This window comes from Antennarius striatus, chromosome 20 (assembly GCF_040054535.1).
Source record: "Antennarius striatus isolate MH-2024 chromosome 20, ASM4005453v1, whole genome shotgun sequence".
Taxonomy (NCBI): domain Eukaryota; kingdom Metazoa; phylum Chordata; class Actinopteri; order Lophiiformes; family Antennariidae; genus Antennarius; species Antennarius striatus.
The window spans coordinates 4,891,871-4,908,805 of record NC_090795.1 but is presented as its reverse complement, the minus strand read 5'-3'; the positions used below and the strand labels follow the sequence as shown (position 1 = coordinate 4,908,805).

At 40.9% G+C, this 16,935-nt stretch overlaps 1 protein-coding gene across 1 annotated transcript in view; it reads left to right on the top strand.

The window, feature by feature from the left end:
• The window catches only part of plxdc2b (plexin domain containing 2b), a 71,004-nt gene extending 55,096 nt beyond the window's left edge, over positions 1–15,908 (top strand). The window contains exons 8-14 of the mRNA XM_068304047.1: positions 1,023–1,118; positions 1,253–1,334; positions 3,622–3,682; positions 3,771–3,924; positions 7,760–7,798; positions 11,115–11,281; positions 12,492–15,908. Of these exons, the coding sequence (XP_068160148.1) occupies positions 1,023–1,118; positions 1,253–1,334; positions 3,622–3,682; positions 3,771–3,924; positions 7,760–7,798; positions 11,115–11,281; positions 12,492–12,611 (719 nt within the window). The 3' untranslated portion in view covers positions 12,612–15,908. The remainder of the gene's footprint in view (positions 1–1,022; positions 1,119–1,252; positions 1,335–3,621; positions 3,683–3,770; positions 3,925–7,759; positions 7,799–11,114; positions 11,282–12,491) is intronic.
• Positions 15,909–16,935: the final 1,027 nt, after the last annotated feature.

Genomic DNA, 16,935 nt, shown 5'->3' with positions numbered 1-16,935 from the left:
CTGGAGACGCTTTGAAATTGTTATTTGATGCAGTGCTATGATAAAATAACTAATTAGAGTGTGTTGGACCAAAAAAAAAAGACAGATTTGATTTAATAAAAGCGGTCACACTCAAGCCTGGAGCAAGGAGACGGTTGCCATAACTTAGCATCAAGTTCATCACAAAGCATCCTTTAAAAACGCAGCTTTTAAATTTTACACTAAGCAAGTAATAATTGTTTTTGACCATTAGAAGGCTTTGTAATGCACAAAAACCTATTCCCTTAATGCAGGAGCTCTCTTTGTGTAGCAAAATGTTATATATAATGGATGAGACTCATACCCCATCTCTTTCTGTTATGTCACATGGCTATTACCCGGCATATTGAGCTGCAGTTTTGTTTGTCATTGTTCAAGAAAACACGATCCGAAATGGATGGAGCGACGTGTCGATGCAGGTTACCGTTCACTGCAGTGGTTTCCTGTACAGATTTTCTCTCATCTTCCTGGAGCGGCTGCATAGAACAATCCCATTAAGATTTAGATTAACTGCCATATAAAGAGCACCGAGGAGTTATTATCACATCTGTTATGATTCGGCGCGTGAAAGCACAATTTTTGACTTACACAAAGGGCGTTATTTACTCTCCTGTGATAGCAAAGATACAGGGCCACTAAAAGCAAGCAGCCCATTTTTAAACTGACCCAGATGAGTTATAAGGACCCGAATGTAGTGAGAGTCAATGATGTATTTACGCCGGCTGATGACTTGCTGTTACAAATGACTGCGAAGGCAGGCTTTCAATGAGGTCTGATTGATATCACCTCCCAGGGGAAATTGCTGCCGCCCATTGCCAAGTCATGGGGCTGACACTTGAACACAAAGAAAGGCGAGAAAATAAAGTGCTTGGGTAGCATCCTTTATGACCTGATTCTGTTTCCCTTCTCTTCGGGGACCACTTGTCCCAGTTTCTTATCTCTGGGTGGAAGATTTGTGATGGTTTGTTTGCTCTCGCTCTGTCCCCTCGTTCTCCAAAATGTAGACGTGAGGCGGAGGACAATCTACGAGTACCACCGAGTAGAGCTGACCAGGACAAGGATCACCAATTCTACAGCCGTGGAAATCCTGCCTTTGCCCAGTAAGAAGAATTTATTGTCACATCTTTGAGTCCATACATTCTCCTGTTGAAACATTATTTATTGAGTGTTTTCCAGTCTATTGATTGCATCCGTTTTTTGAGATCCGGTGTGTTCTGACCTTTCCCCTCTCCAGCCTGCCTCCAGTTCACCAGCTGCAGCTCCTGCATCTCCTCCCAGATCAACTTCAACTGTAGCTGGTGCCACCGGCTCAACAGGTCGGTGATTTGTCCACTGTTATTCTTTAAGGATTGACCTGGAACTCTTTTATTTCCTCTCCACTCAGGACATCCTCACATACCGAAGTGAAATGTCAAAATAAGAGTGAAGGAGTGCGTGCTTCACAGTTTCCAAAATGGAATGGTGTGACAAATGGTCTCGAAAAACGAAGTGGAATCAAATGGTGCGCCTTTTTGGCAGAGGGATTGCTGAGACGCCTGACCTTTTCTCAAAATAGCTGCACATAATTTTTCTTTTTATCGAGTAATCAGTTTGATCCATCATTTCAGTCTCAAAGAACACTTTAGATACCATGACCAATTAATGTTTAGCATCTAATGATTTTTTAAAGGACTGTTTTCAGTAAAACTGTGGTTGGCATGCAGCCTTCTGTATAAAAAATGAAATTATAGAAATCAAAATTTCCTTTGAAGCAGCTGAACAGCTCCAAAAATGATCCGGCTTGAATTTGATTTATTGAATAATCTTGCGATGCTGTGTGTGATCTCCTTTCAGTCGGGCTGATATGACTGCTGTAGAAGATAGACGTGTTCAGGATCAACACTTGGACATTAGAATAACGTGACTTAGTCCGGGTTAAACTTCTGTTCTGTGCGTGCTTTTGTATCCACAGCTGTAGAGAAACAGCTGCAACAGGATTCAGTTCATTGAATGGGAAATGTGTGAGTGTGGCTCATTTCAACACAAATTCAACTCACACCTGTTCCGCCAACCCGCTCAACTTTTTGTCTCATCCTCTCGTCTCCCCTGAACTTCAATCAAAAGCAAATATTTGAGCTGCTTAAAGAAACGTTCCTGACAGCTGAAATGTGAGCTGTGGCGGGTTTTTTTTGTTTTGCCAAGCGGAAGAGTCTGACAGGAAGACAGAAGGGAGGAATAAATGATGGAGGAATATCATCTGCAGAATGAAAACGAGGAAAGTTTCTGCTGATAAATATTTCACCTTGCAGAAAATATTTTCTGGAGATTATGTTTGGGGGTTTATTCAGTTTGACTCTGGGCAGCCAGGGGTTCTCCTCTTAAGCCTGCTGCTGCCCTTTTAATGCATTATGCATCAAATATTAATCTGCGACTCTTTTATTTCCTTCATGTATTCTGGGAGTGATGTGGTTGACTAGAGAAATATATGGCATTTCCTCTGTGTGCATTGAGATTTTGCTATTTAGAGCTTGAATTTGACTTCCCTTTGCCTCATATCTTTAACAACTTCATTTATAATGACACTAAAAAAAATTCTTTTCCATCACACGCTTTATATTACAGCTTTTTAACTATATTATATCTGATTTGAAGCCTTGCTCTGTTTAGCTTCTTTTGAAAACTGCAGGGGATATATCCTAATTAAAAACTACGGCAGCTTTGAGGATTCAGTACTAATAACATAGTAAGAAAAAAATACTTTATACTCTTCTGAAGAACTATGAAGATGAGAGCTAAGTATTCTAGTAACTGTAGGCCTTTCGTGTGTTGGAGGTGGCATTGTAAGAGGTGAGACAGAAAGCTCAAATTCAAACGGCTTCCCTCTCCGGGGGGAAAAGCAGTTTGAGAAATCAGGGATTTAAGTGTTTTCCTTGATTGAACAGATGAGGCAAAAATTGGGGAGAAGGGAGATTAGAGATGAAGAAAGATGAAAATGGATTCGGTCACGATCACAATATGTTCCCCAAAGAAACGGGGCTCTTATTATTGTGCGCCCTCCAATGGAAGGGCGGAGAAGGAGTGATGGCGATTCAGAGATCGAAAAGAAACCCACAAAGTTTATTGTCGTAAAAGAAAAGAATGAAATGATTCATTAAAGGGCCACTCCACCTATTTTTACACATCAATATCATTACTAGTGTATGTCATATTACGTAAGTGTAACACTTTTACCTGCTCAAAGTGCTGGTTAAATACAGGCGACATGATGTGCAGGTTTAATTATTGCTTATGTTTGCCCTGGGAATACATTTTAATGCGTTGTAGGAAGTAAAAAAAACATTAATTAATATCAATATAAGCATTTTCTTCTTTATAATTAGCATACAATGATAACTCAATGTGTGCCAGAACCCAACACCATAAATCTGCGTTATGACTTGATTTTAGATGAGAGGCTTTAACCAGGTAAAAAGCATCTGAGGAGGAGATTATGTTTGTTGAATTAAAGAAAATATAATATTCATATTCTATGACAGATGGTGGTTTTTAATGTATTGAATCTCCCAGCCAGAGACTGTTCAGCTTCATTGAAGCTTCCCTGATGTTTTCTCTCTGCATCTCCAGGTGCTCCAGCGGCTTCGACCGCCATCGACAGGACTGGGTGGACAACAGCTGCCCAGACGAGGTAGGAACGAGCAGGAATACATCCCAACATGCACGTTGTTGTTTTAAGCCCACACCCATGACAAAGCTTTTTTTTTTTTATCTTTCAGACCAAGGATAAGATGTGTGACATCATCGACACCACACACTTCAACCCCTTCACCACCACGATTGCAACCAAACCAACATCCAGAGGCAAAGAGGCCACCGCAGGCAGGGACGAGCCTTCCACCTCCCACCCCCCAACCAGCGTCCCCACTGAAGGTAAGGCTGAAAGCGTAGATCTGGAACACGGCCACGGTGCGTATTACACCGAGGGCCCGGGGGCTTTTCTTCCAGCACTTCTGGCAGGCTTGTAGATGAAGTGCATTTGCTGGAGCTGGATTTTATTGGTATTGATGTATTTCCCTTTTAAAACATGCATAAGACTTTTTACTCTTCTAGAGAAAGCATAAATATGTGCTGCAGCTCTCCACTTAAGCTAATGGATATTAATTCCAGATGGCGAGCCGCACGGCGAGGCTTCAACTTTTAAACAATGCAGATTGAATTAGATAAATCTCTTCGGTCCAGGATGGATATCTCTTGACATTTATCTCAGGATGCTCACCACTGATCTTTATACTTCCTAGAAATATCTTTTTTTCCATTATACATTGGTTGAATTATCAAAGTATTCTCATTTTATGATCTTAATCAGATTTCAGTTTAATTGTGAAGCATTACATTTAAGTATGATGGCTTCATTTGTGAAAGCTGAATGTTGAAATTAGATTGTACTCTAGCTTTTGCCACGCTGTGTGGAGCGTGACTTCACAGTCCTGTTGGAGTTTAGTGAGTTAGCCTCGATCCGATCCAGATACTGAGGCTCTTTAAAGCTGATCCCCATTATTACCTTAGTTCTCTCTCTCTCTCACATGATTCACCAACCCCTAGTGGGAGGCTGACCCAAATCGTACTGCAGCGTAATCTCAGTTATCTAATGCGACCCTCTTTGAAAAGGAGTGGGATTGTTCTGCTGATGATGAGGAAACATTCAAGGTGTCCTTTTCAAGTTGTTTACCCCCCCCCCCCTCCCCACGCCCCCATCTATAGAGAGTCAGAGAGTTACGAGTCGACAGCATTTATGATGCCAATTCTCAGCCCGCCCCAGTTTTTATGGAGTTTGGAGCATTTTATATTCGCAAACATGCAATTAATCTGAATAAACTGTAGATGTGATGACAGCGAATTAAAAAGAATCATGAACAATGACACATACTGGATGGTGTGTCTGTTAGACGGACGTCGTGATGCACAGTGGGCTTGTTAGCCAATGGAGGAACATAAAGACTTCATAGGTGACTGATGACATTGTTCACTATAGACTGAAATGCATCTTTGGTGGTTGTTATATTTCCAAATATAATAAAGTTAGGGTACAGTGATTTGTCTTGCTCAGCTGTAAGGCTGTAAGGATGTAAATTAAATGTCAGTTTTGCAGCGTTGAGTTTGGCAGGGCGACATGGTGGTGCTCTGCCTCGCAGTAAGAAAATTCAGGGTTCAAATCCCCCAGAAATATTAACCAACTGGAACTTTTTTACTGCCTTCAGGTGAGAATCATTTTTTGTCATCCTGTTTGTTTGCCTTGTGATGAACTGGCGCCCTGTCCAGGGAGTCCCCCACCTCTGTCTGGGATGGACTCCAGCTGCTGCACAGGATAAGGGGTTACAGAAGATGGATGATGATGGGCTTTGCCATCTTGGTTTCTTGGCACCACAGACGACCATGTGTGGATGATGGGATGGAGGGGAGGATGTGGATTGCCTCCAATATGTCCTGATTACATCCGACTGGAATAATGAATGCGTGGATCACAACCACAGTTTGTTGATCTCTTTTTACCAAACGGGATGAAACGCATCGCACACCTCCACTGTCCAGTGGGGAAAAGATGATGGCTGAAAGTCAGGCTCCTCAGACTCCATTTTTAATGGACTTGTGGGTTCATGCGTTTGGATTGTTTTTCCTTAACTTTGGAATAACTGACTTTATATTTTTGGCAATATCTCAGTGTAATATTTATTTTCCTTCTACTTTCTGTCCATCTAATTTTTCGCTTTCACGATTTTCCTTCTGTCTTCTGTAACTACTGCAGGCAAACATGTGATTAAATTAACTTACTGCCTGCAGTGTTTTAAACTCCTGTTTTTCCATGTTGAGAATATCCTCAAAGATGATTCTGGAAAAGGGACTTTGAGAGGCTAAATCACTTCAGATGGATTCGTTTGTCGTACAAAAGTGCACCATCTGCATTTTTTTTTTCAATTCTATTTTATTCCACTCTGCCTCAGTTGCATTAATGATATTTGTTCTCTATTGTTTTTTTGTTTTTTTCAATGTGTGCTACTTTAAAGCCTGTGATATCCATTATGTCAGCCTCAAAAAGGGTGTTTACTATGAACTGACCTTTTCTCCATCACACCCACATTAATCATCTTGTGGAGGCCGAGTTTAAATAGACACTCTATCACAGTTGGGGTGCTGGGATGAGGGTGGATTCAACGAGTTTGGGGTAGGCGTGTGGACTCCGTCCAACTGTGAGGCAAAACACAACGAGTGACTCCACAGATCAAACCAGGGCATGTCGAGGCCGTTCGCTTCGTGCATGTTTGTGTCAAGGAAGTCAAGAGGTCATTTTGCGGTATGACTTGCGTAGCTGACACTCCTCTTTCTGACACGTACCCGGGATCAGCTTCCCAGACTCTCACCTGTCTGTTCAGCTGCAGAGGTTAAAGGTCAGGTATGAAAGCCAAATTGTCGGCTCGCAGCTGGATGAGAGAGAGCAAAACAAACAGAGACAATCCCAACACGGGAAGTAGTACTGGACGGTGGAACAAAACAGAGCTGGTGTAAATCACGAAGGTTATTATGTGTAGCTTCAATAGGAAATGTTTTATAGAGGTGTTCATTCACTGGAAGGAATGGGGTTTATGGTGCCATTCAACTGTATATCAGTGAGGGAGGGGAAGCATCTCTGTGGCTTTTATTGTGTAGCGCATGAATGATGCATAAATGTTTGCTTCACCTCATGATCTGATGCTGAATTGAATTTTGTAATAACGTCAGAAATCGCGCTGGTCCGAGGCTGCGGGGGGTCAAAGAACCCCATCAGTTGTCTTGAGAATTAACAATATATTCAATAATCAACAATGGGGAGGTTTAGTCAGATGTTGCATTCTCCTCCTAATTTATTCTCACCCTCGTGTTTGTAGGTGAAAATCATGAACCATACATTTCTTTAAACCGTACCGCTCTGGAACGGCAAATCTCTCTTTAACATTTGCATAGATTGAGTGTGTTGGTGAATCGTTACCGTGGGTAACAGCTAACTAATTTGTTCCGCTGTGGATTACAGTGATAGAATCTGCAGACGTGTTGCTGCTTCTTCCGCACACAAAACCTCCGGTCCCAGTTTATCGCTCTACCCTCATATTCATTACCGTACATCCTCGAACACACACCACCGCATTCTGCTCTCTACGCGGACATGATAAACGCTTTTATCTCTTCATCCATAAATCCTCTATCAGACATCACCTGGTTTATGTTGAGCTGGACCAAGTAGATCTTTTTGTTCTTTATAGAATACAGATAGAGGCACTATCTGTTATTTCCCTTAATCAGTACAGGGCCATATCTCGCTTAATGATTAATTTCAGACACCCAAATGTGGCGGCAGTTTTTCTCTTTTGAGACTGCAGATAGAAAATCCTTTTGAATTACATCGTCCAGTGAAACCCATCTGCTGCTATATGCGCTGAATTTGCATAATGTAACTCCTATGGTGTGTGTGTGAAATGTCTGCCACCCTTTCAAGGAGAAGTGGGTCATGCTACATTTCCATATTTTGCGTGTAGCGTTAACCCCAGACAGCTTTTATGTGCTGAATTATCAATGCTGGATTACATTCAATGCATTAATATTTTATCAGATTTTAAGGGTGGTAAATTTCATGTTGGATAAGATGATGGTGGACTGATGAAAGATGTTGCAGATCTCATTTGGGGATATTAATGATGACTTTTTTTTATGACACTTTTTTTCTCTTTTGTTACAGATGATACCAAGATTGCCCTGCATCTCAGGGAAAGCCAGGGTAGGTCCCCATTTTTTTTCTGCCGTGTTGCACAATGACTGCTGTTGCTATAGCTGCAAATAACATATTGTGTTTAATCCCAGTGGTTTTCATACCCAGTGCGTTGCCTCTGTTATGTTTCGGCCACCGATGCATTGTCCCTGATCGCCTTTCGAACATTTTTTGGAGGACGTGTCTCTCTTTTACGCTGATAGACTGCAAGCAGCAACGGCCAAGGTTTAACTGCCCTGTGAGAAGGGAGGCAGTTATCACAGCGTGCGGAATGGATATGAGGGGGACAATTAAGGCTTGTGCCCAGAGGGTTTTATTACATGACGACACATCCAAAAACTCAAAGAGTAGAAAGTCTGGAACCAGAAAAATGACATTCGAGTACATAAATCTTTGAAATGTTGCAAAAATGTTGGTGTTGTTGTCTAAATGACTGTGGAAGGTTTGACAATAATGTCTATAAATGGGATGAAAAATCAGCTTTGTAAACATATTTGTATTTTTGGTTATTGCTACCAAAAAGTCTTTTAATTTGAGGAAAAAAGGTCTGCAAAAAGAAACTATATATATTTGAATATATTTTAAATGTGTAAGTTCAACTATAAAAAATGTGACAGTCTGAGACCCCGAAATGATCACACATGATGAAGATGCAGTAAATTCTTATGAACGAGAGGCTTGAATGAGGAAAGATTTCATAGTTACTGTATGTAGCTGATATGCTAACCTTTTCTATGTATTACCGGGTGGATCAAACATGAAATCAGTTCAATTGCTTATCACCGGTCTTAGTAAATAAAATTAGAGGGTGAGTCGGGATGCTTGAAAAATGAATACAGCTTCATTGCAGCAGCAAAAGAGAAAACACGTTAGATAAAGGCCACTTCCTCGACAGCGAGTACATTTACTGGCATCAGAATAGCAGATCATTTGACAGCGACGGATGTTCGATGTTGTGACATTTGGTACGGTGAACGAATTGATAGCTGGAGATTGACGGAGCTTCTCAAATGTTTCATTTCCTGTTGAGAGGAATTGGAAATCTGCAGCTTCCATCCCATTTTCATTAGACAAGCTCCGCTTGTATGTCATCACTCCAGGGCCTCTGCCATGGCGTCTGCTGCTGGCGATGATATCTCACTTTTTTTTCTTCTTTTTTTTCGCCATCTACCTGCCGATAAGGTCATTTGAAGTGTAAAAAAAAAGGTGCCTCGATTATCATGCTGAATGGAAAGCATGTAAAGCATGAATTTCTAGAGCCCAGGTCGGCGGTGATTTATTGTTTTCAGACAGAAGGTTTTATCCATCCAGGCAGGAATTCTGATCGCTCAGACAGCTATCAGAACGCTTCGTTTAGCTCTCAAGCTGTCTTCTGACCTTGGCTGTGGGAAGGAAAGTGTTTTGATATTTCTGTTCCATAAAGTGGTAACGTAAGGGGCAACAAAGTCAAAATGCATTTTCTTAAGAGGTCCCACTCAAAACAACCACCCATCCGAGCCCTTGGAGTCTGAATTATGGGTCTTTATTGTGAGGTTCCTGAAAAGCCATTAGCCAGCTGAAAGAGCAGTTGTTCTGCTGAGGTGCCGCTAATGCAGAGCTGAGGAGAGAGCAGCTCAGGTCTCCGTGCGTCTCATTTGTGCTATACTCAGACTCTCTAATGTATTTTATTACTCTGCTGTTCATGAGTTCAGTAGGGTTTACTCAGTCCCTTCAGGTTATAGTTTATATAGAATAAATTTTTAGCAGAATTAATTCAGCATAAGGTGCTAAATATGAGATGAGATTGTGTCCTGATTACACCGAAATCACACTTTTCCATAACTGAAATATTTTAGTCCTGTTGTGTTAAAAGTCTATGCTACTGCTCCATTGGTTATTTAGCTGCTGATCTATCGATTTCTTAATTTTGTCCACATTTCTGTTGGTTGCATACCTCCTGCTGACCTTCTCACACAGCGGGTCACAATTCTGGGTTTCCAGTCGGCTGTTAAACATTCAATGTTTCTGACAAAAACAACAACAACAACAAAAAAAGACACAACATCTAAAGTCTCACACTGTTTAGGAATAGTGTTGTAAATCCTTGACTGCTAGTGTATCACTGACTGACAGGAGAAAGATCCATACTCTGAGCTTTCCAAATTTCCCGTTTAGGAGTGCACATAATAGCCACGCTGCCACACAGAGACTGCCCACACAAGTTGATTACCACCTGGTTGTTGTGTGCAGACTGAATCAATGAGGCTGGGGAGGCAGGGGAGAGGCTGGTGGGATGACAAGCTCGACAGTAGCTCCTAATTAAAGCTGGAGATGAGCTCTGGGGAGAGTTTGTCGGGGGCCACAGGAATAGATCTGGGAATTGGACTGAATCCACTTTAAATCTATGGGATTTAAAGAATCCTCACCTTTTGTTTCATAATCACTTCATTAGCTCTCCCCTGCTATGATCAGCGCTGGAACATGTCTGCACGAACAGCGTCTCTGCTTCTTCTTTTTCTTTTTTTTTTGCCCTCCCATTCTTATTCTTTGTGTTATTCTAGCGCTGACAAATCGCTGTGAATTTTGTCTTGTTTTTTTTGTGTTTTTTTCTGTGTTGGGAAGTCGTGCGTCCGTAGATCAAGGCAGATATTCCCAATAGGTTGCAGGACCGCCTCATCAACTTCAAAAGAACTCTCAAACCACCTTCTGGGGTCAAGGGCCCAATATGGATCTGAGAAATCATTATAAAGATGCGGGATTTCTTCCAAGGCTCCCTGAAGGACGGAAATATTATATAGACCATTGCCTCGACTGTAGGTTGGAATAGAGCTCTTATCAGCATCTGTAATGACACCTCCCTCCCCCTATCAGCTCCACATGTTGCTAACCTTGTCTTTGGATTATTCACTCCTATAGGAGGGAATTAATCTCTCTTGAATACAGTATATACTGTAGATCATCAATGACCAGCCACAGAGGCCATGAAGCTTGAATCTGCTCCAAAAGTCAAGATTTCTCCTAAATCACCCTTTGTTAGACATTTAAAAAAAAACCCATGAAATAAACTTAAAATTGTAATAAACAGTTATTTTAAAACAGATATTGCCCTTTTTTGTGGTGAAATTTAACATTTCAGCATAGAAAATGTCAACTTCAAAGCATTTAGACTACGTATTACAAAAGAAGGCACTGACGAAGGATGAACGCCCCCTGCTGGTCAATATTGGGATTGCATTCAAAGAAAAAAACTTGAATTTTAGATATTTGCTTATTGTTTTTACTTAAAAGGAGACAGGGTTCATTCAGATCAGCTGCTAACATGTGATGCTTTTGTTTTTTTCTGCAGTGATGCCTGCAGACAGTGCTGCAGACAGGGTAACGGGGACACATCCTCTGCACATCGGGTTGATCCTCGGCATCTTGTTGGTGATGCTCATCATGGTTGCGGGCGTGCTGGTCACCGTGTACGTCTACCATCACCCGACCTCTGCAGCTAGCCTCTTCCTTATCGAGGTGAATAGTGGTGCATCTATTTGAACATGATGCAACATGTGAAAGGAATTTGATTCTCAGTCAATGTTTTCTTCCAGCTTTGGAAACAGGAGTTAAAGAAATTGTCTGTCTATGAGGTCCATTTAGCAGTTGTTCTGGCATTAATGTGGTTGATCGTGATTGAACTACCTTTTATGATTAAGGGATGAGAAGTTCTTGCAGTGACAAATGGCCAACTCTGTCTGCTATGAAGATTGACTGATACAATCTAAAAGCTCCAGAACAGATCTTATAAAACTGACCTTGTGGGGGATTTTTTTTTAAACTTTAATAGCTCATATTCCAACCGTTAGATTAACTGACTTTAAAATTTATAAAGAGCATTGTGGAAACCTGTGCTATGAGGAATTTTGCCAATCAAATTTTCCTAAATTTGAGAGATTGTGAATTAGATTTTAAATAATGTTGGGGTTTTTTTGCAGGGGATTCATATTCACTCTGACTTTATTCATCTGTATGGTGCAGTTAATGTAGATGGGTGTACCTTTCTGGAGTAGTTATTAAGTTAGGAATGTGTACAAAGCCTTCATACAAAGAACAAAAAGATATTTTTCCAAAACCACAAACATTCCAGTATAATAGCATGAAAAGATCCGCCGCTCAAACACACACCACATTTATTGTTCGGTGCATTTTATCCTTCAAATTCAGACTCATAAATATTCATTCCGATTTTCAGAGGAGAATGATGAAACATAATGCACACAGCACTTCCTAATAAATCACTGTTAACTCCCTTGAGTGCAAAGAGTGCAACGACACTGAGTTGTGTTCAAAGATCTTTTAAAAGCCAAACTGTTCCGTGTTGCTTGTTGTTCTCCTCAAGGTCATTATCAGTTCCAGAAAGTCCCTGATGTGGATTCCCTAGCGAAAACGTAGCTTTAACTTGTTTTGCTGTAACTCAGGTCTAATTCCATTGTAACTTATTTTTTAAATAAAAACAAAGGTGACAAAGTTCAGAAGAATGTTTTTTCTATGTCTCAACGATGCATTTTTAAAAATCTTCTCTTCGATATGTAATTTTTTTTAATGTTTACATACACAACGCCAATCCTTCCTACAGTATTATAATATATAGTGAAGATATGCACATATACTGTACAGAGTTGATTTGGTCGGGATCGACCTTGGCCATGCCCTTCTTCACACATATCCACTTTCATTCTTGCAGAGACGCCCGAGCAGGTGGCCGGCCATGAAGTTCCGCCGGGGTTCGGGTCACCCGGCCTACGCGGAGGTGGAGCCGGTGGGCCAGGAGAAGGAGGGCTTCATCGAGTCAGAGCAGTGCTGAGTGGGATGGGGGGGGGAGCAAATGCATTCCCACAGCCCTAACCCTAACCCTAAATCCCCCTCTTCCTCCTCCTCCTCCTCTTCCTCCTCCTCCTGCGATGGCCCTCCACCTTCCAGCACCGTGGGGACTTCTCACCAGGACCCTCCTGTTGTTGGGGGACACCAGCGTTAACACGACTGTGGAATCGGCCCGCTGAGCGCTGCATGAGGCTGGATGGAGCAGCTGACGGAAGTGAGAAAAACAAGAAAACCCTGAAAGCTGATCCCAGTTTTTCAGCTCCTGTCGGCACGGAGATGACCTCTCTGGGGGGAATGGGGGGGGGGGCATCGATGACTCCTTCGCCGTCGGTTTAGTTTTGTATGGCTGGATACTGGTGAATTATACAATCTATATTTTCAGAAGCAATGCAGAGTATGTGAACAGAGATTTCCACTGTCAGTGGGGTTATACTGTATAGGCCTTTATATATCCATCAGGTTCTTACTTCTTTCCCTGTCCTTTCAGTACGTGGTTTTCATAAGGGGTCAGCGTGTTTATCCGTTTAGACTGTTGGTATTGCTTTTCGATACCATAGCTGGCTTAATTGACTTTTCCACTGGTCGCGCTGACAGGGAAGCTGCAGCTTTCCGGCGTGACGTAAGCCGAACTCCTGTCATCGCCATTGATCGGAGAGCTAGGGCAGCTTCGGTGTTGTATTCGCTTGGCTGGTTTCAATTTGAATGAAGTTCATGATGCTTTTTTTTTTTTTTAATTCAGTTTGTTTGTTTACCGAGAGTGTCAGCGGGTTTTATTTTTAATGGGTGGCTGGAGAACATTTATCCTTCTCATTCTTGATTCCTCTAATCATGGATACCGTGCTATGATTTTTTATTTTTTTTTGCTGTGCCATTTTGTCCCCGATTATAGTTTGCACAATTTTCTTTTCATGCACATTTTATTTTTGCTCATTTGACATGTGGTACTAATGCAAAATGACAAGACAGGCGCTTGTGGGTGTGTGTGCTGAATATATTTTCTAAATCGTAGGTGACTTTTGTGCGTGTGTTGATGTGTGTGAATGCAGAAGAGTGCAGTTTACAGTAGTGATTAATATCCACCTGCTTTATGGATGCATATGTTTGAGCTGGCTCTTATTCATTTCATTCTATCTGGATACAGCTTGTGTAAGCCAGAAAACAAACTGGTATAGGAAGAGATTTCCTTCATGTTCCAGTGTGATTTCCTTTTCCAGTATGTTCCCAGCATAACCAGTGGCTTCTCTATCTTTTATGTAATGATTTGCTCATCCTGCCAACACATTAATGTACATAGCAAGGCCAAAACATTTGCAGATTCAGGTAACTCATGGCAAACATTTGTAGTATAGCAGTATAGTACAGAAAAGAAAAAAAAAACTTTTTTATTTTTATGAGTGGCCTTTTTTTCTCTACTTTTTTACTTAAATGTGAATATTGTTAATCATCACAATCATTAATGATCAATACTAAACTTCGAAGATGAACAAATTCCAACTCATTTCTACTGTCAAAGATGAAATCATGTTTTTACACCGATGATTGTAGACTCACTTTATTGATATCCTGGAATCCTACTGAAAAATAAGACGTGCAATATAACACCCTTTCAGTTTGACACTGAAAATACATTGAGATAACAATCACCTGGATTTTTTTTTTAAATTCTGCAACTCGTGTCCATCACATCGAGACCAAAGACAAATTAGCATCTGACTGATCATCTTAGGTATTTACCTCAATCTGTCATCATCCGTACCATCACCCAGAACATACCTGGTTTAGTTATTTCTACAGTAAAGCTAATAAAAGTCTGCAGTTACGGCTGATAGTTCTAAAACTCTCCCTCTAATTGCAATTGTCCAATCACATCTTTGCAGGCAGGTAGACAATGGCTGAAATAAAATCTAATTTAAATGTGATGTAACCATTTCATCCTCTCATTAATACATTACATCACCCACACACCCAAAGAGTCGTGCACAAATACCAAATCTAAGACTCGCTGGCTGTTTTCAAACCTTCACACAGACCCGCCTTTGCAGTTCTGATGCAGTCTCGTTGGTGTCGACCAGAGTACGAACCATTTGGATCCCTTCACAGCTCCTTTTTACAAAGGGAGATGGAAAGGGTTTGATATTACAGGCTTGTTCATGCATACAAATCAGGGCTTTGAACCAGAATTTTTTGCCAATCGGTTCGTTCCGAACAGAAACGGAATTATAACGTTTCCGGTTTTGTGTTCCACCCATAAACTGACGTTCCTGAACCGGTTAGAACAAAAAAACAAAGTTCCTGAACCGGTTAATAACATTCCTTGTAAATATAAATATGTAGGTGTTAACCACATTTGATTGGCTAAAGACCCCCGACAATGACGTCATTTCACTATCAGCGATAGTGAAATTGCCGAGTTATTCAATACAGACCGAAGATGAGGACTTCGAAGGATTAAGCACAGACTTATTAAATAAAGAAATAAATAAAACCATATTTAAAAAATAATGTCGGTGTATTTTTTTTAATTTAAATACGTCTCCTACTTAGACACTACATGAAATAAGACAAGAATAACTTCCACCATGTCATTTATTGCTGAACAACAGATCTTCATAGTTCTTCTCCCATAGCTCAAAAAACCCCCGGTATTAACCGGTTTACAATTATTTTCTGTTACTATTCTGTTCCAGAACATTAAAAAATATAAAGTTTTCGGTTTCGGTTTCGTTTTCGTTCCAGCCAAAATACCAAAAGTTTTCAGTTTTCGTTTTCGTTCCATGAACCGGTTCAAAGCTCTGATATAAATAGATTTTTTTTACTACTACTCATTGTAAGTGCTTGTAGCGCTCATGTGTTGCACGCCAACTCCTGAAACTGCAAGTGTTTAAAATAAAACAGTCACAGCAGTCAGAGAAAAAGGTGTCCTACACTTGGAAGTTGTCTTCACTCGCTTTTCTGGACTCCACTAATCACTCACTTTTTCTGCAACTTTATTTTAGATGACGATAAGCAGCAGGGCGGTGGTGGTGGTAGGGTTTGTGTGTGTTTGCCACTGCTGTGTGATTTTACTTTTCTCACCTCTGACTTATGAGTTGGATTCAAAGGCAATCGGATATGACGTACGTCAGAGCTCAGTGTATGAAACAGGAAATGTGACCTTGTTTTTATCTTATCATCATACTCCATAGCGCGCCATCAGACACAGCATCATAGCTGTCTGTAATTTCTGTAACTGCTGTTGTTTTAAATACATTTGAAATAATAAACAATGTTGTTACATAAAGTCATCCTCTGAATGTTTCTCTTGTTGCACATACAGTATGTTGCCCTTGGTATTGAAGGTCAGAGCTTGAATCCTGTTCAGGGTCAAGTAAATGTGGAAGAAAGATACACCGATCCACAACACTGGGAGAGAAGTTAATCAACTAACAAAACAGAACAGAAGACCGCAAAGGAACAAAACAAGCTTCGACAAATGTCAAGATGACAAGTGAAGCTCTCGAAGCTGTCAAGTTTTAATGCACGGCAGGGCTGAGTGGATACACTACAAGAAAAATGGAAATGAATAAATGACCTGTTCTTCCAGCTGCAAGGGAGTAACAGCACAAGAAAGACTGTCTGCCAAGAATGATTGAGAGTCCAAGTCCAAGGAAAACATCATCAAGTGGCTGGAAAAGTGTGTTCGCATTGTGGCAACGAGAAGGAAGGTGACCGGGACATAAGGGGAGAAGGAGGTCTGCAGGAACAGACAGTGGAAGGTTTTTGAAGGGGGCAGAGGAATCCAGTGTTTGCAAGGTCATACTAGTGCTGAGAATGATGGCAACGCCTTCTGTTGCATCAGTGACGTTTTACTGCCACCTAGTGGCCAAACTACAGAATACACGTGAAATGGCCGGGCGTCAGATTTATTTATGTAGGAATGAGAAACTAGTGTGTTTGCTGACACACCAAGACCGTCTAATAAAGTTAAGGCTAGTCATTCCTCTGGAGAACAAACTCAAATTAAATTGACTTTTTAAAAAAAAAAATCTTTTGAAGGAAAAATATTATTAAATTATTAAATATTATATTATATGTCACGGGTTCGTGAATGTAGTGGGGGGAAAAATTGATGGCGCAGCCGCAAAAGATCCGTTTTTGGTGGGGTTTTTATTTTTCACCAACAAGCAGTGAAAAAATATTTACAGTGCAGATCAGAATTCCCAAAACCAAAAACCTAGTGCAACAACAAAATTAAAGTATATACAGAGAAAACTGACACTACCAGTGGCAATCATGCAAAACATTCAAAAACGCTTGACTCCAACTTC